This window comes from Adiantum capillus-veneris, chromosome 5 (genome assembly GCF_014529385.1).
Source record: "Adiantum capillus-veneris isolate H3 chromosome 5, ASM1452938v2, whole genome shotgun sequence".
Taxonomy (NCBI): Eukaryota; Viridiplantae; Streptophyta; class Polypodiopsida; order Polypodiales; family Pteridaceae; genus Adiantum; species Adiantum capillus-veneris.
Window position 1 is genome coordinate 65,224,524 of NC_140935.1, and position 27,869 is coordinate 65,252,392.

General features: G+C 47.0%; 1 protein-coding gene across 1 annotated transcript in view; it reads left to right on the forward strand.

The window, feature by feature from the left end:
• Nucleotides 1-27,869, forward strand: part of LOC147457446 (dynein regulatory complex subunit 7-like) — a 318,156-nt gene that overhangs the window by 210,673 nt on the left and 79,614 nt on the right. Inside the window, exon 20 of the mRNA XM_086512336.1 lies at nucleotides 19,457-19,576. Coding sequence (XP_086368462.1) covers nucleotides 19,457-19,576 — 120 coding nt within the window. The remainder of the gene's footprint in view (nucleotides 1-19,456; nucleotides 19,577-27,869) is intronic.

Consider the following 27,869-nt stretch of genomic DNA (forward strand, 5'->3'; position numbering starts at 1 on the left):
CTCTGATGCTGCAACATATTCAGCCTCTGTAGTAGACTGAGTAACACAATCTTGTAATCTAGAACGCCATGATACTGCTCCACCAGCCAATGTAAAGACATACCCTGACGTAGACCTTCGGTTGTCTAAGTCACCTGCATAATCTGAGTCTATAAAACCCTTTACACTTAGCTCCTGACTCCCATAGCATATACGCATACTCTTTGTAGCTTTCAGGTATCTCAATATTCCTTTCACTGCCTCCCAATGTTTCTTGCCTGGGTTTGACATGTATCGACTTACTACTCCCACTGCAAATGCAATGTCTGGGCGAGTAGCAATCATTGCATACATCAAACTGCCCACTGCAGACGCATATGGAATCTTATCCATTTCAGCGTGTTCTTCCTCAGACACAGGACAATCTTGTTTGCTAAGTTTCACATATGGTGGCAATGGAACACTCAGTGCCTTTCCCTTCTCCATATTGAAACATTGCAAAACCTTGTCAATATACTCTGTTTGAGATAACCAAATCAACTTTTTTGATCTGTCTCTCTGAATGCGCATACCAAGTATATGACTTGCCTCACCCATGTCTTTCATGTCAAACGATTTTTCCATCTTTGACTTCAAAGCTGAAATTTCTTCCAAGTGCTTGCCAGCAATCAACATATCATCCACATACAAAATAAGGATCAGCCAACTACCATCCTTAGCCTTCTTTGTATATAGACAGTGATCGAACTCACTACGTTTGTAGCCTTGAGAAAGCATAAACTTGTGGAATTTATGGTACCATGCCCTCGGTGATTGTTTTAAGCCATAAAGACTCTTTAACAACCGGCATACCCAATCTTCCTTGCCTTTCTCAACAAACCCTTCTGGCTGCTGCATGTAAATTTCCACATCTAAATCACCATGCAAGAACGCTATCTTGACATCCATTTGGTGCAACACCAAATCTAATATGGCAACCAATGTAAGAAAGCATTTCAATGTAGTCATCTTGACCACCGGAGAGAAGACTTCATCAAAGTCAATGCCTTGTTCTTGCTTAAAGCCCTTGGCAACAAGCCTTGCTTTGTACTTTGGCTGACTATCATGAGCGGTGATCTTATACCTGTAAACCCATTTACAAGGTAGAGCCTTTTTGCCCTGTGGTAATTTAACTAGCTTCCATGTCTTGTTTTTATGCAGAGCTGTCATCTCTGACTGCATGGCCAATTGCCAATTCCCGGAGTCCTTCATTTGCACTGCTTCCTTGTAACATGAAGGCTCATTGCAATCAGTCAACATGACATAGTTCTTAGATGGAACAAACCTATCAGGAGGTCGCGTGACACGTCCAGATCTACGCACAATAAGTGGCTCAGGCTCAGCCACAACCTGTGGTTCCACTCTATCTTGTCCTTGCTCCTCTTGAGACTTGACATTTTGTCTTGCACGTGCAGGTCCATCTTCTTGGAAGACAACTCTTCTAATCTCCTCAACCCTCTCTGGTTTAGAATGATATTTGGATTCATTAAAGTGAACATCATTGCTGCGGACAACCTTTCTGGATTCGGGATCCCAAAGTCTGTACCCCATCTCACCAGAATTACCATAGCCTAGAAAGATGCACTTTCTACTCTTTGGCTCAAGTTTGTTCCTAAATTCCTTTGGAACGTGAGTATATGCCTCACAGCCAAAGACTCTGAGATGCTTGTATGAGGGCATTTTGCCTGACCATACCATCTCTGGCACTGAATCCTTCTGCAAAACCTTGCTAGGAGATCTATTTACAAGATGAACAGCTGTTGATACAGCTTCAGCCCAAAACCCATTTGGCAGCTGTGCATTAGACAACATACTTCTGACCTTCTCTTGTATGGTCCTATTCATCCTCTCAGCAACACCATTTTGAGGAGGATTGTAAGGAGCAGTAAGTTCACGTTTTATACCTTTTGACTCACAAAAGTCCTGAAAGGCCTTTGAAACATACTCTCCACCATTGTCAGTGCGTAAGCATTTAAGCTTCTTGCCACTCTGATTCTCCACAAGTGTCACAAACGTTTTGAAAACACTAAACGCTTCATCCTTGTGCTTGAGAAAGTAAACCCATACTTTCCTCGAGTAATCATCTATAAATGTCATAAAGTAAGAAGCTCCCCCTAGAGATAGGTTAGGCATAGGTCCACACAAATCACTATGAACAAGTGCCAACTGTGTATCTCTTCTATTGCTTCTATGCTTATGTGGCTGTTGTGTTTGCTTACCATACAGACAATGTTCACAGAATTCAAAATCATTAAATGAAAAGCCAGGCAAATAACCAGAACGAGACAAGATTTCCATTCCCTTCTTGGACATATGTCCTAACCGGCTATGCCACAAAGAAACGTTCGGCTACTCGGTTACATTGATTACATTTTTAGAGACATTTGATACATAATCATATAAAGTCCTCCAGACTTTACTCCATGTGCTACTGTCATAGAACCCTTGGATATCTTCCACATGTTCTGTCCAAAAATGGTGACGTAGCCAGCATCATCAAGTAAACCTGTGCTGATCAAGCTCTTTGTAATTGCGGGAACATGTCTCATATTCTTCAGCGTGAGAGAAGAGCCATTCTAAAACTTCAATTGAACATCTCCAACACCTAAGATCTCACATGTCTGCCCATTGCCTAGCCGAACATGATCTTTAGTGGTCACATAAGAAGTAAACCACTCCTTGTTTGGAGACACATGAAGTGATGCCCCTGAGTCTATAATCCAGTCACTCAGTGCATTTCCATCAGATGCTGTAAGAAGAGCTGAGTCCATTGTATTCTTCAAGAAGTAGATGTCTCCTGACACTAGACTGTCATCCTCTGCAACAGTGTTTGTCACATTTATTTCTTGAATCTTCACTGAGGACTTGTTCTTCTCACCATGGTCTCTAGCTTTCTCTTTGCCTTTTTCTGCTTTCCATTCTCTGCAGTCTCTTTTCATGTGACCCTTCTTGCCACAATGGTAGCATTCTATGTCACTCTTGCCTTTAGCACTGCGGGACTTGCTACGAGAGTGATTCCTCTTTCCACCTTTGTACTTTTCTTTGGTCCTTCCCCTTGACAACTAAGGCTGTTCCTTTGCCTTTGTCCATATTCTTTCTATTGGTTTCTTCAGTAAGCAGACTTCCTTCTACACCTGCTATGTTCAAACCATCTGGAGGTGCAGAATTACTCAAAGCTGTGCGAAAAGTGTCCCAACTTTCCGGCAATGTGATCAACAGGAACATAGCTCTAACAGGTTGACACCTTGAGCTGACAACTGACTATAGATTGTGTTGAATTTATTCAGATGATTGGACATAGGTGTCCCTTCTTTCATCTTCAAGTCAACAAGCTTCTTAAGCCAGTATACCTGTGAAGCTGCACTCTGCCTCTCATAAAGATCACTCAGCTTTAACCATGCTTGATAAGCCGACATCTCGTCTGCTACATTGAAGTAAACGCTTTCTGTCAAAGTCAGCATAATGGTAGAGTGTGCCAATTCATCCATTTCGCTCCATTCATCTTCGTCCATATCTTCTAGTTTTATCTCCTTGAGCTTTATAGGTTTTATCTGCTTCTTTTGTACCAACACGTGCCAAATCTGCTTCTTCCACAATGGGAAATTGGTTCCATCCAGCTTCTTGATATTGTAAAGAGCAGTGTCTTGTGATCCAGCCATAGCTACGCTTCACAGTAGTTTACTTTTCTGGGAAAAATTCGGCAGAGTTTCCCCTGTAAATTGACCTCTGAACCAATATCAACCTGTCAAATGAACCAAGAAAGCTTCAAATGCTGCAGAAATTTTGGCAGTCTCCTTTGTAAAATGGCTCTGGTGTACTAAAAACAGACCAAAAAACAGCTCAAAAAACACTGTCTCTCTGACACTGTAAGCTGCGGGAAAACCTGTCCTGCACCTGTACTGTCTCTCACTGTCCTGTCACTGTCCTATAAGCATAGACTGCGACAATGCCTCAACGGCAGTAAAGCAAAGATGCAATCCCAACTGTCTAACTCACAGTCAATACATCCTAGCTGCCTATCTAAGGGTGCTCAAGGGATCGCTCCAAGACCTGTATCACCAAAAGGATCTCAACATTCGAGAATCCCCCAGCTCAATAAAACCTCACTCGACCCTCAACAAAGGCTGCAGTAAATCTGACAGTACATAGACTTCCCACAAAGTCATACATCCACAAATTTCCCACTGTATGCTGTAACCGCTGCGGCGGTTGTTTGCTGCGTGACTCACAGCCAGCAAACCCTCAACAGACATACATCATCTCTGACAATACATCCCATGTGGAAGTACCTGCAATGTCAGGATGAAATCTGGAATATCAAGCAGCAAACACAAGCTACCTGATGAACTACTGGATGTCGCCTATAGTCTGTGTGTAGATGCGCCCGTGTCGTATTTGACACGCCTCCAAGAACTGTGAGCCGTCCTTCGATGTGTAGACAGCCACAAATCAACACTCTGGGAGTGTCGATATCCTCAGCACCTGCAGTCGTAGGCCGAAAACCCCAAATTTGCAGAGTCGGATCTGCACCCGTCGAGACCACGTAGTCGAAAATGGCCTGCGCAGACCTTTGTCGAAGCCGAACGGTGGCCGAGATGACCTCAGAATGAAATTCTGAGAACACCAAGCCCTTCGGGTTCTCCCACAGGATTTGGGGCCGTGTCTTCGCCTGTCGAATTTCACTCCAATCTGAGCTGGTGACTCTAGCCTCCTGCAATGGTGCCCCGAGCCTCGATCTGAGCTCTGATACCAGTTGAAGGAGTACGAGCGGAAGTGCAACGCGAGAGAGAGTGCGAGAAGAAGAGCACGACGATATGGTGAACTCGCTCTATTGTAATGTGTAGAGCATAGTGAGTTCTTATTAGGTTTTAACAAAAGAATATGTGTACATACCTGGCGGCCCGCCCACTTACCTAGGCGACCACATTGGGCTTTATACCCCAACATGTAGCTCATGCCGCTCTCCAGGGCACCCTCCACATGAATGCCCCCTTCGGGTTTACTGCCACTTCTGCTGAAAATCTGGACATGAGGACAAAGACTGTTACTACCTCAAGGGATTGCGACAAATACAACAAAGTCTTGGTCCTACTCTTCAACAAGGGCCAGCACCTGCATCCAACATGGTTTCTCCCTGTGGCCATCCGCACCATATGCCACCTTTGCTAACAGCCCCTCCTATGCAAGGTATGCAAAGTACTTTTCCCTCTCTGAGCTTTTATCATACCCATGCTCCCTCATCACCTCAAAGCTTCTATGCTTCCACCTCCAACTCCATGCACCAGGAGCAAGGACAACCTCGCCATTCGACTCGCCCATTGAATCGTCCCATTTTGTGCTACAGATGCGGGGAATATGGTCATTACCAAAGCAAATTCCCTCTGCCAGAAGGGTCCCCTCCCTGCCGTCATTACCCTGAAATGAAGGATCACTACAGTAAGGATTGCCCTAAACTTCATACATCCACGGCTTCGAACCCAAGTCAAAGCCAGAATGAGTTTACCTTTTCCAAGCTTAATCTGATAGCAGTTAGCACCGTTCCTCAACCGCCCCCTTCTACCCACGTGGTTACCCCTCAAAATAAGTTGCAGCTAGTAGAGGAGCCATCGGGTGTCCTCACTCGGGCCCAGAGAGCCGCTCTTGGCCTTAGCATTCCAGCAAGTTCAACTCCCCCACACATTCTCACAACAGTGGATACCCTGCCTTCAGCTGTTGACAAGCCATCCCTTAGTGCCAAGAAAGAATCCAAATCTTTGCTCTCCGATATTGATGAAGGTTTCTTAGAAGCAGTTTCCGATCTACAAAAGATAAAGGGACCAGAGAAACCACTGGTAGAACAAGAAAAGCTTACAGCAGAGACATTGTTGAAGAACACCTTCCAACAAGTGTCTCTCTATGACATGCTACTGCTAGATGCGAGTTTTTGAAGTGACACCCTTGCTGTTATTCAGCCACTTTACCCCGGAGCAGGTCCTAGTGGCGGGCACCTCCCAGTGCAACCATCCGAGTCCTATATGATATCCCATCACGCTGCTCCCCTCATGGATTATAGAAGCCCTTGTCTCACCGTGTCCATCTTTGGGCAGCAATTTCGAGGAGTAATTGTGGATGGTGGATCTGGCATCAATATGATGCCTGAGTTCACTATGATGGCTTTAGGCCTGCAGCCTACTCAACCTACCCCGTTCACAGTAACATTGGCTGACCAGAGGACAGTATACCCTGTGGGCATAGTGGAAAAGGTGCCTCTGCAGGTATAAGATTTCACTTTTAGTTTGGATTTTGTTGTGATTCGTCTTCCACAGGTGGAGGGCGGATTTCCCTTGCTCATCGGAAGACCATGGCTGCGACACACTAAAGCACTTCATGATTGGGGAAACGATGCCATGTGGATACATACTCCTTGCTCCCCGAAGCAACCAATTCGCCTAGGAGGAGGCATGGATCCCGTCGTGCAATATAGTTCTTTGTCCCTAGCAACCAGCCTTGAATTGGAACAGCCTACTCCACCTGATGGGTCAGATGATGATCTGTTGGAGTGGTTGGATGCTACCAAATCTATGCCCTGTTTTGGAGTCTCGATTCACTCTTTGCCTGAAGGTACACCCTCTTCCAATGTTTCCACAGTAACTAAACCTGATGAGCCAACTGAGCCAGCTCAAAGGTTCAAGGTCACAGAAGCTACTCCTGATGCGCCCATGGTGGAAGCCTTGGAATTTGGTGGGCCTATGAAGAATCATAGAAGCGGGAAGAAATCACCTCTACAAGAGTTCACCCCTCCTCAAACATCAGCCCCAATGGTGTCTGCTTCTCCGAACAGAACAAAGCTCTCCTTTGTGTCTAGCAAACTCCCTTCACAAAGCCAGTCCTGCTTGATGAATTCCCTGCTCATGATAGTTGTCTTGCTCATGGTACCTCCTCATGCTCTCCATCAACTGCTGCGCTCTGTAGCATCTCCTCTTTCAGCCAGTGGACCACGGAATTCATCTACAATGGAACACGAATTCTTCCGGCTATACCTTGCATTGGAGATGAATATTTGCTATCTGCCACCCCCTCACACCCTCTCGCCCCCATCTACCCCCTATCCCCTACACCCTACCCTTCCCCTCACACTCACTCGCCCCCCCTACCCACCCCTCCCCCCCCCCTCACCCCTACCCTCCCCTCCACACCCCCTCGCCCCCCCTACCTCGCCCCTAGTCCCCCCTCACCAGCCCTCCCCCTCACACTCACTTGCCCCCCCTACCACCCCTCACCAACCCTCGCCCCTACCCTCCCCCTCGCACCCCCTTGCCCCCCCTACCTCGCCCCTAGTCCCCCCTCACCAGCCCTTGCCCATGCCCACTCACCCTTGCCCCTAGTCCCTCCCCCTCGCCCCTCTCACCAGCCCTCGACCCTATCCTCCCCCTCACACTCACTCGCCCCCCTACCCACCCCTCGCCCCTGCCCTTTCCCCCCTCGCCCCTAGTCCCCCTACCCACCCCTCGCCCTGCTACTCACCCCTCGCCCCTATCCACACCCCCTACCCACCCCTCGTCCCCCCTACCCACCGCTTGGCCCTATACTGCCCTCGCCCCTACCCACCCCCTCCCTTGCCCTTGCCCCTACCCACCCAATCTCCCCCTCTTGCCCCTATCCAGCCCCCCTCGCCCCTATCTAGCCCTCCCCACCCCTCCCAGCGTCAGCCTCAACCTCAGCCAGTTCTTCCCCCACCTCGTTGATCAGCCCCTTAGCAAGCCGCATAATCATACCAATCCCCTCCTATTCCTCAATCGACTCCCCTGCACTTCAGGAGCCTTTTGGCTGTTTCTTTGTGGCTTTCAACCATTCACCTGGTTGCCATCCCATTGTTGTAAATGCTTTTCGTTCTGCCATCACGATGGAGCTTAACCTTATTTGCAGTATTACTCGAGCTTCTGGTCATCCCTCTTTTCGAGCAAGTTCATCTGCAAGCATGGACCAGGGTATTTTCCTCTCACTATGGTTATGGAGGATAAAGATGCGCTGGATCCAAACCGCGCATCTCTCTTTGCTGTGGAGCCTCATTCTGTTTTGCCAATTGGGATTCTTGGACTTTGCAATCATACTAGGTTCATGCCTATTCAAAGGCTTAAGGCATCTGCAAGCAGTGCAGTGTTTTTAACTCCACTTTCAAGGCATGTAAGGTTATGGTTGGGCCTAGCACCTGCTTCAAGAAAGACGTACAGATGCGGTATCTAGTGGTTTTCTTTCACAGTTTTTTCAGTATTTCCTCTCACCAAGACGTTGAGCAATTTTGTGGCGGGCAACCTATAGCAGGCTATAGTGCCACACACAGCTAGTAGGTTGGTTTGGTCTGGTTCACACTGGACGGACTCTCAGGGCTGGCAGTGACACGTGGCAAGGATATAGACGGTGGTCTAGTGGACATCATGGCCAGGCCACCACCACCACTCAGTTTGGAGATAGACTTAGGTGGCCGACATTTATGAGCCGTTGGTGGATCTTCTTGATATATGGTCCAATGTCATCGTCTAGAGTAGCGAGTCTATACACAGCACGTCTGCACTATCCCTGCACATTGAGCCTCGACACCCCCATTGTACCTGTGAGTTTTGGGCCGGAGCTGAGTGTGCTGCAACGCCAGAGTCTGTATCGATTCTTTGAGATAGTCGAGTCCATATGTTCTGGTCTGCTGCTGTGTCTTGGTGTTGATCAGCTTTGATCATCTTTGCAGATTGGAGAGAGAGTGTCACAGGCTTGGACACTCCAAGCGGGAACTCAATAGCAACACACAAACAGAAACTTCATAATCACTGAACTTTAATAGAGAATTTAATAGATAGATAGATGGAGAGAGAGAGAGAGAGACAGTTCGGCGTAGTTCTGTGCCCAAAGGTATCGGCTTCAAAGTTTGGCGCCCCTTTCGGTATTTATTTTTCATTAATCATTGCAAAGTACAATTCCCGAGGGACCTCCGCTATCAGACTCTGCGTCCAGATGCCCTGAAGAGTGAGGCCCTTGGGTCCTTTTTATTCTTACAAGGGATGCCCAAAAGCAGAGCCCCAAGAGCAGATTCCCAAGAGCTTCTAAACTCAAAAGTAAATTTTCCCCAAAGCAATTGGTCAAAACACTGCCTCAAAAAGCCAGTAGCGCAAATTGCAGAATTTCCGTAATGCTGTCAACACAAAATCCGGGAGTGTCCATACAGTCCGCCACGTCAGCATGTCAACGCTTTTTGTAGAGGTTCCGTACAGCAGCCACGTCAACAAGTTGCCATGTCATTGCTGTGTGTCCAAACAGTACCGCCACATCATCAGTTTGTGACATACCCCCCTCTTGAAAGAATTGTAATCGCCCTTGATTACACTTGCAAAGTCAGACATAATCCATAAACCAGTTCAGTAGGCATTGATTCTAAGTACCGACACACTCGACGACACAAATCCAGCACTTGCACAAAGACGACAGTCCCTGAACGTTCACATCACATTCAAATCAAATCAATCACAAAAAAGTTTATTGAAAATCTCAGACCATGACTGCCAACAATGTATTTAGTAATCACATCTAGATTCATCCCGGACCTCATTGATGTCAGATTAACTAATTCTTATCGCGATAATGTCTATAGATTTTCTCAATACCAAAATGCTGCAGTCATTTCGTCTTTCAGTTCTTGCACTCAAACAAATCACATGAGAGAGTACACATCATTCAGATTCAATTTTGGGAATTCTCATGTCGAAGTACTTCTTTCAAAAGTCATCCAGCAAAATACTGTCAGCCCATCAATATTCCTGAAATCCAAAGGAAAATCAGTCACTTTATTCTTTCTAGGTAATCTGTGACAAAGGAGCAGAGTAACTCCGCTCTTGTGCAGTCCCACCTGCACCAGATTCAACCTGCTGATCTCCGGGAACTCTTGGAACAGCCAAAGCTAGACCAAAAGTGTCGAGGTAAAGTTTCAAATCCGAGGTGTATGTGCTAGGTTCTCCTCCTCCTTCCACTTCGCATTCAATGTCGGATACTTCTTGACTAAGAATTACCGTTCACTTTACCTTTCTCTTTCCTTTCCTGGTGAGCCAATATCTGTTCCAGAACGAGTATCTCCTCGCTCTCTTCCCCCTCAGGTTGCTCCTCAGGCTCCCTGTCGACTGACACCTCACCCTTGAAATTTTTCAACAGACTCACATGAAAAGCATTGTGAATCTTCCAAGTTTTTGGCAACTTCACTCTGAAGTATACATCATTTATCTTCTCTTGAATCTGGAAAGGGCCATAGTCATTCTTAGCTTTGGAAAAAGCCGCTCCTTTCCTTTTCGTTTCCTTAGGCATGCCTTCTCAAACCGTAAGAGCAACCCAATCATCTTCCTTCAGCTGCAAGTCGGGTCAAATCTTGTCGGCTGCCCTCTTATGCCGTGCTTGAAACTTCTCAAGAGCCTTGTGCACCTTGGCAAAAGCAGTATCTAGATCTAGATCATACTGATCTGGTTCAAAAATCTTATCCTGGGTCTGGGGAATTCTTTGGTCTACCAATTGATTCCCTTTTTCCTTTCTTTCCTTGTGCCCTGGGACCTGTGGGTAGTGTCTTTCGCTTCCCCTATCCATTGGCACGTCAATCTCAATCATCGGAACCTTAAGATGCATTATCATCTTATCCCGTTTCTCTTGGATCCTTTGATGAACTTGCATCCGGTTCCCCCTGTTATTCTCCAGAATCCTGCGATGAGCTATCATCCGGTTCCCCTGATTCATTCGTTTCAATCTAGCGGACTCTTGCCTTGTTGAGGTGGATACTATCCTGTCCATAAGATAAATCAATGTGCCAGGATGTGTTCCAAATCGTTCCTTAGCATGTTGCATAAGTCTCTGAATAGAGTCTGACTTCTGGTTCAGACAAAAGTCTCGAATCTCTTTTGGCAAACCACAACAAAATTGCTCAATTTGGTCTTTCAAAGTAATCTTTCGAAACGAAGACACTAGCAAATAAGTATCCCTAAACCAGACACTCGTTGATGCTCACGCCCCCCCTACGTATGCCCCTGTAAACCCCCCCCCGCCCCCCCCTCTCCTCTCGCCATCACTCTCACCTTCCCCCTCCTCCCTCACACTACGTATGCCCCTATAACCCCCCCCCCCCCCCCCCCCCGCCCCCTCTCCTCTCGCCATCGCTCACACCTTCCCCCTCCTCCCTCACACTACGCGCTGCCTGCGTACAGTACAGCCAGCCTGCACGCTGCCCCCTCGCCCCAGCCCTTCCCCTCGCGCTCCCATGCTCCTCCACCCCCGCTTTCGTTCACTGACTACCAACCCCCTGAAGGCACCTCTCGACTTGCTCGGAAGGGATTGACATCATGACATTGCTTGTTGGGATTTCCTTAGAGGGACGTCTCCTTCCCTTCTGTCTCGCATTCCTTCATAGCAGCAGACACAAACGGAGGCTCATGCTCCACCCCAGAGGGACTCTCGAGAAGCCCCCTTGCCCGACTGTGTAGAGCCCACCATCCGACTTGCTCTTTCACCGATAGAGCAAGCGAGCCTTGCAGCAGAGGTGAAGCGCCTCCAGGCAACCTCCGTCATTTGCAAGATCATCGGCACTCGCCCTAGCAGAGGAGAGGTGCGTGATCTTCTCCAGGCCCGCCTTTTAGCAAAGGTGGCAAGATACTCAACGTTCAGCTTCTCGGGCGTCAATATTACCAGATAGAGTTTGAGACTCCCGAGATGGTGTCCAAGGTCATTGTGAGCAATGAGCCCCCTAGCAATCCGAGCAGCTCGAGCTGATTTTTCAACAATGGCGCCATGGTTTCAATCCAGCTACCGACGTGCTTGTCGAGGAGGCAGACCTTCCCATCTCAGCCTGCTTCCCCGGCCTGAGGAGGGAGTACCTCCCGTTTCTATCTAGGATAGGCTTAGAGATTGGGACTGTTCTGGAGACACCTCGCACGACAGCCTCTGTAGCTGCCAAGGCAGCTGGCATTCCCATAGTACGTGTTCTGGTTTGGGACACGCACACCCTCCCGAAGGTCATTCTACTACCTAGGGTGAGTGGTGGTTGGCTCCGCCACAGCGTGGAGTATTCGGGCCTCCCGAATCAATGCTTTTTTGTCGTTAGATGTAAATCTTGCGAAGGCCTGTCCACGGAGGAGGCCTTGACCTTCACCTCATGCTCAGCCTAGCCTCCTAGGGCTGGCCAGTAGTAGCAGACAGAGTCACAGGGTACTCACGCAAACTCACCCTCCGAGCCTGGAGTTCAGGTAGAGGAGGTCTCTCCTAGGACTGGCCAGTAGCAGCAGAGAGATTCATAGGGTACTAAAGCAGACTCACCCTCCGAGCCTGGAGTTCAAGCAGAGGAGGGCTAGTAGTAGGTTCGTGGTCAACGTCGACAGGGGCCATCACGCCAGCCTGGCCCGTTGAGTGGTCGCCAGGCTCCAGGCCAGTAGCAGTGGGTTCCCACAGGGAACCGTTTCGATCCTCTTTAGCAGGATGAGATCCCAGCTCCACCCTCCACTTCAGCCTCACCTTCGCACCCCCCCCCCCCGGCTCCCCGCGAGTTGTTCTCCGCCCCTTCCCCTCCGCCTTCTCCCCCCTTTCCACCTCGCCCCTCTCCTTCTATCGCTCCCCGCCACCCCACTCCTCCTTCTCCCACCAGTCCCCCTGCTTCCACTTCTCCTTCCGTTCCTTCCCCGCAGCCGACCCATGGGGTAGGCCTAACCTTCCTTTGCTGCTAGGAGATCTTTGGGCAGCGCTTTTCCCACGAGTCGCTTGGTGAGAGAGGGACAACCCTTCTTGCGTACCCCCCTTTTGGTGCAGACTTCTCCCTTTACATCAGTTCCTCGTGGACTGACGTGCTTCGACATTCGTCGCAGGTGGGATTTCTTTGCCTACGACTTCACACAGAGCTTTTGCGATGGGAAAAAGCTACGCAAATTGTTGGCCAGCTTTTATTCTACGCAATTGAAAAAAAGAGTTATTTTTAGAAGCTCAAGAGAGAGCTTGTGAGAGAAAAAAAAAGAGCCTTTGCTTTATTTTTAGGCTTTTAATTTTAAGCTTCTGGGGCTCTGCTTTTGGCATCCCTTGTAAATAAATAAGTGGCTTGGGCTCCCACTCTGGAGAGCATCTGGACGCAGAGTCTGAGAGTGAGACCCAACCACTCTTGTACTTTGAACTCTGATTAATACAAAAAGAAATACCGAAAGGGGCTCCGGTCTTTGGGGCCAATATCTCTAGGCACGGAACTCTGACGGGCCAGTGTAAATCTATTGTGAACTGTGAACTGTTTTGAAGTGGTTATTTGGTGCTGTCGCAGTTGATTCTTGACTTGGAGTGTCCAAGTTTGTTACAAGGGCTTAGTGGATTACTATGCAGGTTCACGGTTGCCTCTTGAGTTTCCTGAACATTTATGCGCCCAATGTGGCAAGTGCACGTGCCACGTGCAGAGTTTTGGTCTCACATTGTAGAGTCTCTGCCGTATGCAGAGCAATGGTGCATTGGGGGTGACTGCAAGATGTTGGAGGACCCCTCAGACAGGATTGGTGGTAGCCATGCTATTGTGCACGGAGCTAAGTTGGCCACCTGGGAGAGGCTATGTATGACTTTGTGGGTTTCAGATGTTTGGCAGCACTCTGGTTTTGTGAGGTCCCCCAGACAGCTTGGCCTTCTCTCGCTCGGTGGACCGCAGACTGGGAGGAGTGAATCTATCTCAAATAGATCGCTTCTACGCTAGTGACCACATCTGTGACTTGGCAGGGTCAGTTTGCATCTTGGTTAGGACATCTTTTTCGGACCATGCACCAGCGATCCTCACTGTGACAGATAGACAAAGAGGGGGAGCGCAATGCTAGGGGTCCCTCAGAGGATCTTGATGGACTCAGAGCTTAGAGAGCGAGTGGTGGCTCTCTGGATAGAGAGCTTGGACACCCTGGACTCTCCTGCTGACAGAGTAGCCTCTAGACTTTCTCATCTTAGTCATTTCTTTCTCCAGGAGTCTACGGCCCGCTTGGCTGCAGCGAGGGAGGAGGAGGAGCGTCTCCATCGGGGCGTTGCTTCCTTGCATAGGATGCAGGAGCAGCACCCAGATAGTCCTTGCTTGGAGAAGCAGTTGCAGCAGGCTCGCTAGGAGCTTGCCAGCATAGAGGAGAGGAGTCACGTGTTTGCTTTTCATCGACAAGCATCTCGGTGGACCCAGGTGGGTGACAAGAGTGACTAGGTCTTTCTTTGAGGTAGTGGGACCCCGTCATGCTCACACGTTAGTGTTAGCTAGTTGAGGAGACCTGACGTGTCAGTTGCTTCAAAGCCAAAGGATACCCATGCAATTGATTACTGACTTCTACCGTGACTTGTTGTCAGCAAAGTCTCAATCAGAGCGTCAGGATGCATGCAGAGAGCAAGTTTGGGCACAGATGCCTTTCCTTGTGACTGAGGAGATGCGTCAGAGAGTTGAGCTGCTTCTCCAGCTAGAGGAGCTCCATGTGGCTCTCGGATCACTTCCCCATGGTAGCTGTCCCAAGGAGGATGGTTTGACTCCCAGTTTTTTCTTCAAGTATTGGGCCTTGTTGGGCACATGCCTTTGTAGCGCTTTTCAGTACATCTTGTACACAGGAGAGATGCCTGATAGCATGAGTGAGCACTTGATCTAGATCATTTCCAAGGAGGAAGGCTCCTTGGAGGAGATTCGGCAGTGGCGACCCATCACCATCCTCAACTCAACCCACAAAATTCTAGCCAAGGCTCTGAGCGTTAGATTCAGCCACTTCTAGAGAGAACTACATGTGATCCAGACAGGTTTTGTCAAGGAGCATAGTATCCTTGACAACAATTTCACTTTTTGGGAGGCGTCGGTCCTCGTTCGCCTCCGACTTTAGTAGAGGTTGTTGTAGCCCTATGAGCAATTTCATTAACTAATAGAAGGATCTTATTCGCAAAAAAAAAAAAAGTATCCCGAAACCTCTGGCAGTAGTCATCCAATGTATCGTTCTCAGTCATTTTCAAGTGATGCCAAGCAGTGATTACATTTGTTGCAAATTTATCTCATATCCAAGTTGACGTGAAATTGTCTTGAATTTTATCACGTCGCAAGTGCTTCTCTGCGTAACAACAGAGTAGACTACCATGTCTGTACAGTTCATTTCAAGTAAGATGTTGCCTTTCGCACCTTGGAATGTTCTGAGAACCGTCCTCCAGAGAAGGCGACATCAAACTGTTGTACAAACTCAAGGGCTCGATGAGTGTCCTGGTAGTCTAAAAACGTCTGACTCCCTTCCTTGAACTCCTTGGTTTTCTTGTTGATCTGGTCACTGTCAAAAGAGGACGAACTCTGCTCCTCTAAATGGCTAGATGGCCTTCCATGCCTCCTAGACATGTTTTTTTTTCAAAAAAGTTTACTTCAAAAAGAATTGTGTCTTTGGTGCTTAGAAAATGAGAACCTTCTTAGCACCCTCGAGTACTTCAAATGGCGCCTTCCCTGTGTGTTGTTGTAACTACACCAAGAGCAAATACTTTTCCCATTAAGTCTTTTGATTCGAAATATAAGACTTCATCAAATTCAAAACCATTCGATTGGCAATCCCAAATTGCTCATCTGTCTGCGGGTGGAACAAGGACGAGAACTGCAACCGCGTGCCAATGTTCTCCCAGATTGCCCTCCAAAACAACTATAGACTGGGGATCTTTGTTTGAAATAATGGACTCAGGCACGCCGTATATTCGGGAATTTGCGAGACAAACAGTTTCGCCAAATGATCGGGCTTAACTGTCTTCTTTACGGAAATGAAGTGGGCCTGTTTACTGAATTTGTCGATGACTGTCCAAATGCCATCATGCCCACTTTGAGTCTTAGGGAGATAAAAGATGAAATCCATAGCAATGCTTTCCCAAGGGCGGGTAGGAATGGGTAAAGGCTATAAGAGTCTGTGTGCCTTATGCCTGTCAAAGTCATCCACATCCTTTTTAAGCCTCGGCCAATAGAAGTAACGCTCCACACCCTTTCAAGGTGGTATCTATGCCGCAGTGGCGTGTAAAAGGTGGACAATGGCACTCTGTCAAAACCTTTTTCGTCAAGGGCTATGTAACACACAATATCGTTTTCCGCATCAAATAGCCATTCCGTATGGAATAGCCTGAAAATTTCTCCCCATCCTGTATCTTAGTAAAAATATCAACAAATCCAAGATCCGTGGCGTATTGATCAACCATATCCTTGAATCTTCTGTGATGAATCGCAAAAATATCCAGAACTGAGGGCTTCCGAGACAATGCATCTACCACTAAATTCTTCTGTCCTTGAACATGGACAATCTGGAAGTGAAACTGTGACAGGAGGATAGCCCATTGCATTTTCTTTTCCAAAAACTGCTTCTGTGACAAGAAGTAGCGTAAACTCTGATGATCCGTAAAGACTGTATAATCAGCTCCGAGTAAATAGTGTTGCCATTGAGTAAAAGTATGGATCTTTGCCAATAGCTCTTTTTCATAAATTTGTGCAACCATTTCAAAACGTAAAAACATCATGCTCTCATGAGTAATTACGTGGCCTTCTTGCATCAGACTGCGACCATAAGCATCGCAATAAATTTCCATTTATTTTGCAAGTCTAGTAAGGCCAACACGAGTCTAGTAATCAACTTTTGTTTGAGAGTCTGGAAGGCTGCAATCTCTGTCAGTCCCAAATAAAAGGAACTCCTTTCTGAGTCAGCATATGCAAAGGAAAAACTATCTCTAGAAATTTCGGAATGAACCAGGGATAATATGAGCACAAGCTCAAATAAGCTTCGAACCTCATGAGCATTCTTCAAATCGGGCCAATAACGAATAGTCTCAATTTTTCCGGGTCCATCTTGACCCCTACTACTGATACGATATGTCCCAGGAAGTGTATCTCAAGGAAGAAAAATTCGCTCTTTTTCACATATATAACCAATTTATGCTTCCACAGTACCTGTAAAACTCTCTCAAAATCCCAAAAGTCGTCTTGAAAGCTGTCTTGTACACGTTTCCAGGAGAAATTCAGATCTGATGATAACTCACTCTTCATTTCAATTTGGCAAGTAGAACCCTGAAGTCTGTCGAGTATATCATCGATCCTCGTAATGTGGAAATCTATTTTGGTTCATTGTTTCTTTATTTTCGCCTCGGCTAACTCTATAAGGTGGCCGGTTCGGTGGTGTACTACCAGGAATCGATCATGTGATCTTCAGGACGTGAAGGAGGCAACTCGGCTGGTACGCCCTCAGAGAAATAGTCAGCCTCAGCTTGCAAAAAATCTTGTCGTTCCTTTTTAAATCAAACATATTCAACCTTTCAGTTTCTTTTTTCCCATAAGTACAATCTCTTTGCCCTTCTCATTCGTCAAAGTGGCCTTTCTTAGCCCGATAGTCAACCACGGCGCTCTTCTTGTGGTACCAAGGGATTCCTTGGAGGACATCATACCTTCCAAAGGCATGAATAAAAGTCCTCGTGCCCTAAATACCCTGACAATGCAAACGAAGTTTGCCAATGACAGGTGTAATGGCAACGTCCCGTTCGGGTGCCACTAGAACTGCCTCCGCCTATGTCTTAGCCTATCGAGCGTAATTCCAAGTCGAGCCGCCAATGAAATTGGCATTGGCTCCTCCGTCAAAAAAAAGGAGGGCTTCCTAATCTTTCACTTTGCCCCATGTGCGGCAAAGTTTTGTGCTTTCGTTCATCTGATTTGGGTCGGTTCCCACGCAATGTGGTACTAGTCCTGCTTTCATCTTTCCTTTTCTGCGCTCCGTTGCTGCTCTATAACTTTCTAGCTTATCTTCTGGTTCGTCTTTTGTTCAAGAGTTCTTCCGGCTCTTCCTGCGAGCACAGGTTCCGCTTTTTTGCACTCGTCTGTCCTTTCAAATTTCCTCCTGACCTAAGAGGAGAAGCAATGGCCTCACACCATCTCGAGTAAATCTCATCAATAGGGTAATTCTTCGGGTGTTTCGCATGTCTTGGGTCCCTGGAGTACTTGATCAATCTTTTTACACATGTGTCAACCTGCAACTGACGTTTGTACTCCGCTTTGGCAAAATTTTCCACCAAGAATCTGTCCAAATCTTCGTTCTTTTCTTCAGTTCCCGCGTCGGATTTTATCTTTTCTTTTGCCTGCCCACCTAAAGGTGTTATCTTTGTCAGATTCTCCAAGAGAACCCATGAGTAATCTGGAATTCTTTATGGCTTATGCCCTGTAAGACAGAGCGATGAAGACAGTGCCCGATGCGAGATGTACGAAGGGTGGGAGTGCCTAATAAGTCCGGGATCGGGCCATGAAGATTCTTTCACAAAAAAAATTGTGTGTGCTGCAAAAAGGATCGGATCTTCCGTAGAAGAAGAATCTTTCTGTGCTCTAATACCACTGTAACAAGCTTGGACACTCCAAGCGGGAAATCAATAGCAGCAGACGAACGGAAACTTCAAAATCACTAAAATTTGAGAGAGAGAGAGAGAGAGAGAGAGAGAGAGAGAGAGACTGCCCGGCATAGTTCCGTGCCCAGAGGTATTGGCCCCAAAGTCACTGCCCCTTTTGGTATTTATTTTTCATTAATCATTGCAAAGTACAACTCCCGAGGGACCTTTGCTCTCAGACTCTGCGTCCAGATGCCCTGAAGAGTGAGGCCCTTGGGTCCTTTCATTCTTACAAGGGATGCCCCGTGTTTAATATGTGGAATTTAATGAAAAAAGCTCCTAAGTATTCTGTTTGTGTAGTGAGTAGCTTGTCATGGCTTGGTGTTGGGCATTGGAACCTGTATTTTGACAAAATTCTCTCAAGGAATTTTGTTTATAATGAGGATAGCACATCATGCTTCAGAGTTGTGCATCAGCTGGCTCTTTTTGAGGTGCCAGAAAACCCTATAAGCTGTTATATTTTTGGAGACTTTGGGGTGGTGTTCATAGACTTGTGAGACTGCACATTCTCTGGAGAAGAGCTTGGTGAATCTTCTAGGGAGTGGCACGAGGTTGAAGATATTGCATGGGGAGCTTTTCACTGGCTTTCACACAAGGACTGGGTATAGATCTATTATACAAAACTGATTGATCTGTAAACAGGGCTTTGAGAGTACTGGAGGTTGCTTTTGTGGGTGAGCATATTGGTAATACTTCTACTTAAATGAACCCTAGGGCAAAGATTTTTAGAACATTGGGCAGCATGATCGGCTGGGGCATTGGGTGTCAAAGTGGGTAGAGAGGAGACTAGTCTGTACGCTTATTGGCAAGCTTTTTGATCCTATCTTGCATTTTCGTCAAACTTTTATGTGTGCATGAGCATAACGAAACAAGCTACTCTTCTATAGAGAATAATTGTGCTGATAATGATGATAGAGGACAAGTTTCCTTGTGAAGAGCGCATGTTTTGAAACTTTATCAAAGAAATAAAGAACCCTTGTTTCTAAGATTGAAAAGGCAAAGACCTTGAGCAAAAAAACCTTCTTTGTGTTTCTGTCAATTTTAGTGGCAAAGAGCAGATTGCTTTGATTTTGCAGTAGTGTTAGTCTCTTTTCTGGCGGGAGCAGGGTACGAAGCCTTTTGTGTCGTTGGATATGCTCCTCTCCACATCACAACAAACAGTCAGGTGAATTCTTAACCTCAGAAATCTGTCAAAACTTTCTGCAAGTAAAATGAAAGAGGATGCACAAATCTGCAATTGCTACTCTCCATATTATCATGCGGTAACACAGGAAAACATTTCTTTGTATTTGATCTTTGAGATTTTTCAAATTTGTTACCAGGAAAACACAAGTGTAGCTATGACCCTCAAAGATTAAACACGCAAAGATTCTCCGGCACCAAAAAGCACAAGGGCTTCAATCAACAGGTGGAGGACGACTTCAAGTAGAAATGAAAGATTGATGCCTCCGATGGTATAGCTTGAGTGGACTCTTGAGTGAGCTCACCTGGGCATCCCTAGACTGCCTGGTATGGGCCAAACATGAGCCTCAACAACCAGCAAGCACAATAGCCCTTGCAAGTTGACCAACACAACAGACCTTGCACGGCAACCAGCGACCAACCTTTGTGAAACTTCTGTTGAGGTCCCATCATGTGTGCCACAAATGAGAGCACATGTAGGAAAGAAAATTACCAAGGGCTTGGCGCTTGATCTCGGTAGCAATATGCTTGAAATCTCACACAATGATGACAACAACAGAAGAATTGAAATAGCCTGATTAGACAAATAGACATAGCAATAAAAGCAATACTAAGTAGAGTCCATAGACACACAGTGAAGCACAGCCCGACCTCAATACTCTGCAGTGAACCAAGTACAAGATATCGCCAGGATTTGGGGCCAGTGCAAGCTTGGAGTGGAACTACCGTACTATTATGATCTGTCACACATTAGCACGGTTATACGCATCCATTCTCGAGCAGCAGCTCAGCAGATGGGCAGAGAGACAGGGTATATGAGCAACAGGACATGCAGGTTTCAAGAGGGGTTTCTCTACATCCTGACTCTACGAGCCATTATTGAGGAGGGCAGGTCACATGGGAAACGGATATATTATAGCTTTTTGGACTTCCGTAAAGCTATGATACAGTACCCAGAGCGAGACTGATGCGGCGATTGCAGGTCATGGGGGTATCCACAAAGCTCATTTGGGGGATTATCGCTTTATACAGATCAGTTGCGGGGCAAGTACGCACTCCCAAGGGGATTTCTACCCTGGATCACTCCACTATTGGAGTGAAGCAGGGATGCCCGCTATCTCTTGCTTTGTTTGGTATGTATGTAGATGAGGCCTCTGATTACATTACGAGACTAGGGGACAGAGGAGCACAGCTAGCAGGGACACAGATCCCACTTTTGTTATATGCTGATGATATTGTGCTGATTTCTGACATCCCAGAGGGAATGCAACACCACTTGGATGCCTTATGTGTGTTTGCGGAGGATAGTGGATTGTCTGTCTACCTTCAGCTCCCACATTTACCTATGGGCAGGAGATTGTGGAGTATACAGATGCATATACTTATCTGGGGTAGTTTACAGTGGGCCAGTTTTCTCGCTGAGAAGAACAGCAGAGACTAGATTGACCAGAGCTTATGCAGCCTTGGGAAGACTTGAGAGGATGTGTTTGCAGGTTCAGTATCAGGAACCTCAAATCAAACTTTGGCTTTTTGATACTTTGGTGACCTCAGCTTTGATGTACGGGATGCAGATTTGGGGCCCCTCAGTTGGTTGTCACGGCAGAGCTAGCAGCACCAATGGATGGAAAGGGATGGAGAGGCCCTTGGTATCTATGATTTTCCGAATGATTAGAGCCAAGGCCTCAGTACCTCATGAGATTATTAGAGCAGAGCTAGCTACCGCTCTGGTGTGATTGATGCACTTACTAGATCAGTCTCTTTCATACATAGCTTGTGGGACCTTCCAAGAAATAGATATGCTCAGCTTGCTCAAGTCTTCCCGGAAGTTGGCCTTACAGGGAGACATGGCTTGCTAGTATGGAACTTCTTCTTGGTTCGAGATACATGGAGACACGGCTTGCTAGTATGGAACTTCTTCTTGCCTCCCTTCCAGTACTCTTTGGAGGCCCCCTCTCTCACTGTTACACGGACAAAGATTACTAGACTTATCTGCCAGGACTTGATTCAAATGGACACCAGGAAGACTTGAAAAGAGCCTACTTAGGAGTTGGGCACGAAGATGGCTTTTTACAAAGAACATTTTCTCCAACTCACGGCAAATGGCTTTGTAGTTAGGCCGAGCTATATAGATACACATTTATCATATGGGGTACGGTGTGCTATTAGCCAGTTACGCACATCCTCATAGCAGCTTGAGATAGACACTGGCAGATATAGAGGAGTTCCGGCTGAGGCCAAGGTATGTCGTTTATGCCATAAGGAGCCAGAGATAGAGTTGCATTACATATGTCACTGCTCCTCATACTATGAGATTCACGGGCGATTCCATTGCTTATTCAGGGAGGGTCTTGGACCACTTTCCACAATTATGTGATACCAGGATCAAAGATGCTTGGGTCTGTTCTTGCTAGTTGACGTGACCAGAGAGACGGACTCGGTGGCAGGTTACAGACTATTTGAGGCCCGCCATCACCACTAGATAGCTAGACAAACAGGTTCTGTAGTAGAGTTTGGATCCCACCCCACTAGAGGCACACTGATCAACTGTGTGATGGACCTAGGGAGATCCAACCGTCCACGATTATAGAGGAGGGCATCCCAGCATAGATGGAGATTACTAAGGAGGATTCCGATTATTTTGGCACGTCATGCACAATACCCAGTCAAGTTTTTGACCATGGAGGACATTGACGAGATCCGACTTCAATCCGATGTTGGATTTACTCTAAGTTGGTGGATTATCCCCTTCTTAGCAGCTTAAGTTTCTTGCATCGCTCATTATTTTGTACCTATATATTGACTAGGGAGTCTCTAGTCTTTCCCCACTTTCACTTTCACTACAAAATTTGTTTACGATGTTAGTCTTTCTTTCAGCACACAAACTTTGTATTAGATTCACCAGTTTGTAACTTGTGAGTTTCATAGGTCATTTGGCCTTTTGTAGACGTTTATATATCACTTTATTTCATTTTACAGATCTGTGATGGGACATGTACGCACCCGTCCCATCACGCACCCTGGAGGGGATATCTGATTTAGTTCCCTCCACCATTGGGGTGAAACGGGGTTGCCCATTGTCTCCTACTCTATTTGGTATGTATGTTGATGAGGTGTTTGATTACATTGACAGAGAGTGTGATAGAGATGCCCAGCTGGCAGGGATGTGGATCCCATTGTTGTTATATGGTGATGATATTGTGTTGATCTCTGACTCACCAAAGGGTATGCAACGACAGCTGGATGCATTACAGAGTTTTGCAGAGGATAGTGGTTTGTCTGTAAACCTTGGTAAAACCAAGGTTATGGTGTTTAACACCACACCACAGTGGATCAAGAGTTCAGCACCGACATTCACTTATGGTCAGGATATTGTCGAGTACACGGATGCATACACTTACCTTAGGGTTGTCTTCACTGGGCTGAGGTTTCCTTTGGGGAGAGCAGCAAAGACTAGACTGACTAGAGCTTATGTGGCCTTGGGAGGCTTGGAGAGGATGTGTTCGCAGGTTCAGTTCCAGGAACCTCGGACAAAGTTATGGCTTTTTGATACTTTAGTAGCCTCAGCTATGTTGTATACGGTGCAGATACAGGGACCTTCTATAGGCGTATGGGATACTACTAGAGACAAATATGCTAGATTGGCCCTTGAGTCTTCCAGACGGTTAGCTCTTCAGGGGGACACTTCATGTTGGTATGCACAGATGACATTATGGTTTCAGATGCATGGCTTCACCATGGATAGGCTGCTCCCTTTCCAGTACTCTCTTCAGACACCCTCGATGTCTATTACACGGGTGGAGATTACTAGACTCGTTCGTCAGGACCTGATCGAGCTGGATACCAAGAGGACATGGATAGAGCCGCCACAGGAGTTGGGCACGAAGATGGCTTTCTATAGAGAGCATCTTCTCCACCTCACAAGAGATGGGTTTGTGATTCGATCCAGCTACATGGATACACATATGTCTCATGGTTTGCGTTGTGCCATTGGTCAGGTACGCACATCTTCACATCTCTAGGGTCATGAGTTATGAGGATCAGAGATGTCTTGAGCTAAGACTACTTGAGTTACATAGATATAGACACTTTACTGGGGAGAGCTAGAGAGAGGCAGATTACAGATTGCTTTTCACTAGATATGGAACAGCCAGAGGAGAAGCCATCACTGCAGAGCTCAGCCCACACTCATTCGACCACTACCGGCACTCTCATCGACCGAGCACTGGAGCTATGGACATCCAGACGGCTACACAGCATCAACGGAGACTACAGTAGAGAATTTGAGCCATACACTCGACATCCAGAGTGCAGATGAGAATGGATTCTAGTAGTAGTAGTATTTTTGTTCTAGTCTTGTTGTACCCAGATATGGTATCAGATTCACAATTTTGTAACAGTTCGGTCTCATAGGTCATTTTGGCTTTTTGAAGACGTTAATATATCATTTCATTTCTCTCTCTCTGTAGACTCACAAGGCAAGGCAAGGCTCAGAGAGAGAGGGACCTCTCTCTCTCTCTCTCTCTCTCTCTCTCTCTCTCTCTCTCTCTCTCTCTCTCTCTCTCTCTCTCTCTCTCTCTCTCTCTCTCTCTCTCTCTCCTCAGATACTCCACTACCTACTTTCAGCTCAGTTTTGTATCAATTTTGTTTCATTTGTCTTTCCGATAGACGGATGACATACACACAATGTACATTTGATTTGTCTCATAGGCCGATTTCGGCCTGACATAGACGTTAAAAATCTTTCTTTCTCTCTCTCTCTCTCTCTCTCTCTCTCTCTCTCTCTCTCTCTCTCTCTCTCTCTCTCTCTCTCTCTCTCTCTCTCTCTCTCTCTCTCTCTCTCTCTCTCTCTCTCTCTCCTGCTGCGTGTGATGGGTGGGATGCTGCTGGGATGATGCTGCGCGTGATGGGATGCTGTTGCACGTGAGGATTCTTGCTGCTGCTGCCGCCTGGCTTGCTGACCTATTGGCGCGTGAAGCAACCCCCCCTGCGTCGCCACAGTCTGCCCCCGCCGCCCTCTGGCCTACGCTGCTGCGCGCTGCCTGTGTTGCTGCTGCGCGCTGACAGCCTTGTGCAAGGCACAGGAACGCACAGAGCGCTGGGCATAATCGCTTCTCTCCACTCTCTCTCAGCAGTCCCGCGCAGTCCTACGCAATCATAAGCTCAGCAGTCCCGCGCAGTCCTACACGTAGCACTTCCAGATGATCTACGCGTAGCAAGTCAAGCAGTCCTTCTACGCGTAGGAAGCCTACGCTCAAGTTTATTTCATTTTTAAGCCCTAAGGTAAAATTTAAGTTTAAAGAGATTTTAAGCTTAAAGACCATTCTCTTTACGTTCAAGTTTAAAGAGATTTTAAGCCTTTAAGCCTTAAGGTAAACTAGTTAAGTTTGCCATATTCTCAGCCCCTCACCCTAGTACCCTAGCACTCTACCCCACATTTGTGGCCCGGGTTTGATGGATCTGCCTACCGAAGGGGAAGGGCCGGGCGTAAATAGCTACACCACCCCAAAAAAAACGACGGCCACTTTCAAACGGAGAAACAGAGATACTGTACTATCACCAGGATCATTGCGAGTTGGGAAAACCTCTAGGATACATTATGAGCTACTGATGCAGAAGGTCCAGGTGATGCTCAAATCAGAGCTAAACTATATGAGGGATGACATCAGGAAGGAAATGCACACGAACGCTGAGAGCTACAGGAACTCCATGTATGGAGACATGATGAGAGAACTAAGGAGAGAGATCCGGGGGGTACAGAATGAGGAAATTCAGATCGTGAAAACGGAACTACGCAGACACAGAGAGAGCCTGATGAGAGGAGAGGCTAGCCAGTCCTAGAGACAGATCACAGATTTCTTTAGAGCTGCCACTGGACACCCGGAGGAGTTACTACCATAGCAGAGCTCGTCGTCTGACACCAGAGGCACACTGATCGATCGAGCGACTGAGCTTCGAAGATCCAGACGCCCACGACTGCGGAGGACTACACAGCATCGACGGAGGCTGCATCAGAGGATTCGGATAACCTTGGCTCGACATGCACGACGCCCGGTCAGACTACTGACCATGGAGGAGATTGATGAGATCCGCCAGCGACCGATGCTGAATCTCTTGTGATCTAGCTATCCCAGCTAGCTGTTGTTCACACCTAGTAATTTAGGATTCCATAGTATTTTATTGTGACATTTGTCATTTCATTTTTGTCATTGTTGTCATCTTGTTACTCTGACTCTGACTTTGTATCAGATCCACCACATTGTAACTTTCTGGTCTCATAGGTCACTTTGGCCTTTTGAAGACGTTAATATAACATTTCATTTCTCTCTCTCTCTCTCTCTCTCTCTCTCTCTCTCTCTCTCTCTCTCTCTCTCTCTCTCTCTCTCTCTCTCTCTCTCTATACAGACGACCACGACTGAGGAGAGGAGCTACACAGCATCGACGGAGACTACAACAGAAGATTCGAGCCATACTCTCTCGACATCCAGAGTGCAGATGAGGATGGATCCTCACCATTTCTTCCATCTTTGTTTCACACACTGTTACATCCAGTTTACCGGGTATCTATTGTATCAGCTGCTACACCCACGTACTTTTAGATTGTAGTAGTAGTAGTAGTATTTTGTTCCACTTCTAGTTCTTTTGTACCCAGACATGGTATTAGATTCACTATTTTGTAACTGATTGGTCTCATAGGTCATTTTGGCCTTTTGAAGACGTTAATATAACATTTCATTTCATTTCATTTCTCTCTCTCTCTCTCTCTCTCTCTCTCTCTCTCTCTCTCTCTCTCTCTCTCTCTCTCTCTCTCTCTCTCTCTCTCTCTCTCTCTCGTTACTCTGACTCTGACTTTGTATCAGATCCACCACATTGTAACTTTCTGGTCTCATAGGTCACTTTGGCCTTTTGAAGACGTTAATATAACATTTCATCTCTCTCTCTCTCTCTCTCTCTCTCTCTCTCTCAAGATCAGAGATGTCTCGGATTATTTCTACTTGAGATACAGAGACATAGAGACTCTCTATTAAGAGGGCATAGACAGAGAGTCCCAGAGACGCATCTCAGATTTCTTCAGTCCGAGTACCACAGAGACAGAGGGGCCACCACCACCACAGAGCTCCATTCCCACCCATACACACACCAGTGGTACTCTCATTGACCGAGCTATAGAGTTGGGGAGATCGAGACAACCACGACTGAGGAGGGGAACCACGTAGCACCAACGGAGATTGCGGCAGAGGATCCATAGGATTCTAGCACGACATCCAGAATGTCGATCAGAATAGACTTCATGCTATTGCTATATTGTGTCATGGTGACACTTATCCCCATTTTGTACCTTTGTGGCATTATACCATTGCTCAGCTTACCAACCACCCATAGGAGACGATACCACTCCTATCTCAGTTTCTAGTTTGTAGTTTTCTTTGTTTGTACCCAGACTTGGTACTAGACTCACCATTGTAATCAATTTGGTCTCATAGGTCATTTTGCCCTTTTGTAGACGTTAAAATATCATTTCATTTCATTCATCTCTCTCTCTCTCTCTCTCTCTCTCTCTCTCTCTCTCTCTCTCTCTCTCTCTCTCTCTCTCTCTCTCTCTCTCTCTCTCTCTCTCTCTCTCTCTCTCTCTCTCTCTCTCTCTCTCTCTCTCTCTCTCTCTCTCTCTCTCTCTCTTTTTGCGATGCCCTGACCCCTCTACTCTCGCGCTCCGCGCAGGTGGTCCCTCTCGTGCTGCCCTCCCCTCGCGTTGCTCCCCCGATCGCGATGCCACAGCCATGACCTGCTGCTTACTGCCGTGACCTGCTGCTGCCCGCCCCATTGTTGGCTGCTGCTCCCACACCAGGCGGGCTCCCCCCACACCCAGGTGCCCACTGCCATGACGTGCTACTGTCCCATTGCTGGCCGCTGCTCCCACACCAGGCGGGCTTCCCCCACACCCGGCTGCCCCACGCATAGTCCTACGCGTAGCAAGTCCAGCTGTTCTACGCGTAGCAAGTCCAGCAGCCGGCACCCCCCTTCTTCTACGCGTAGGAAGTCAATATCTCCTACGCTCAAGTTTATTTCATTTTAAGCCTTAAGATAAATTTTAAGTTTAAAGAGATTTTAAGCCTTAGACCATTCTCTTTGCGTTCAAGTTTAAAGAGATTTTAAGCCTTAAGGTAAACTGGTTAAGTTTGCCATATTCTCAGTCCCTCACGCTAGTATCCTAGTACCCTACCCCACATTTGTGGTTCGGGTTCGATGGATCCGCCCACCGAAGGGGAAGGGTCAGGTGA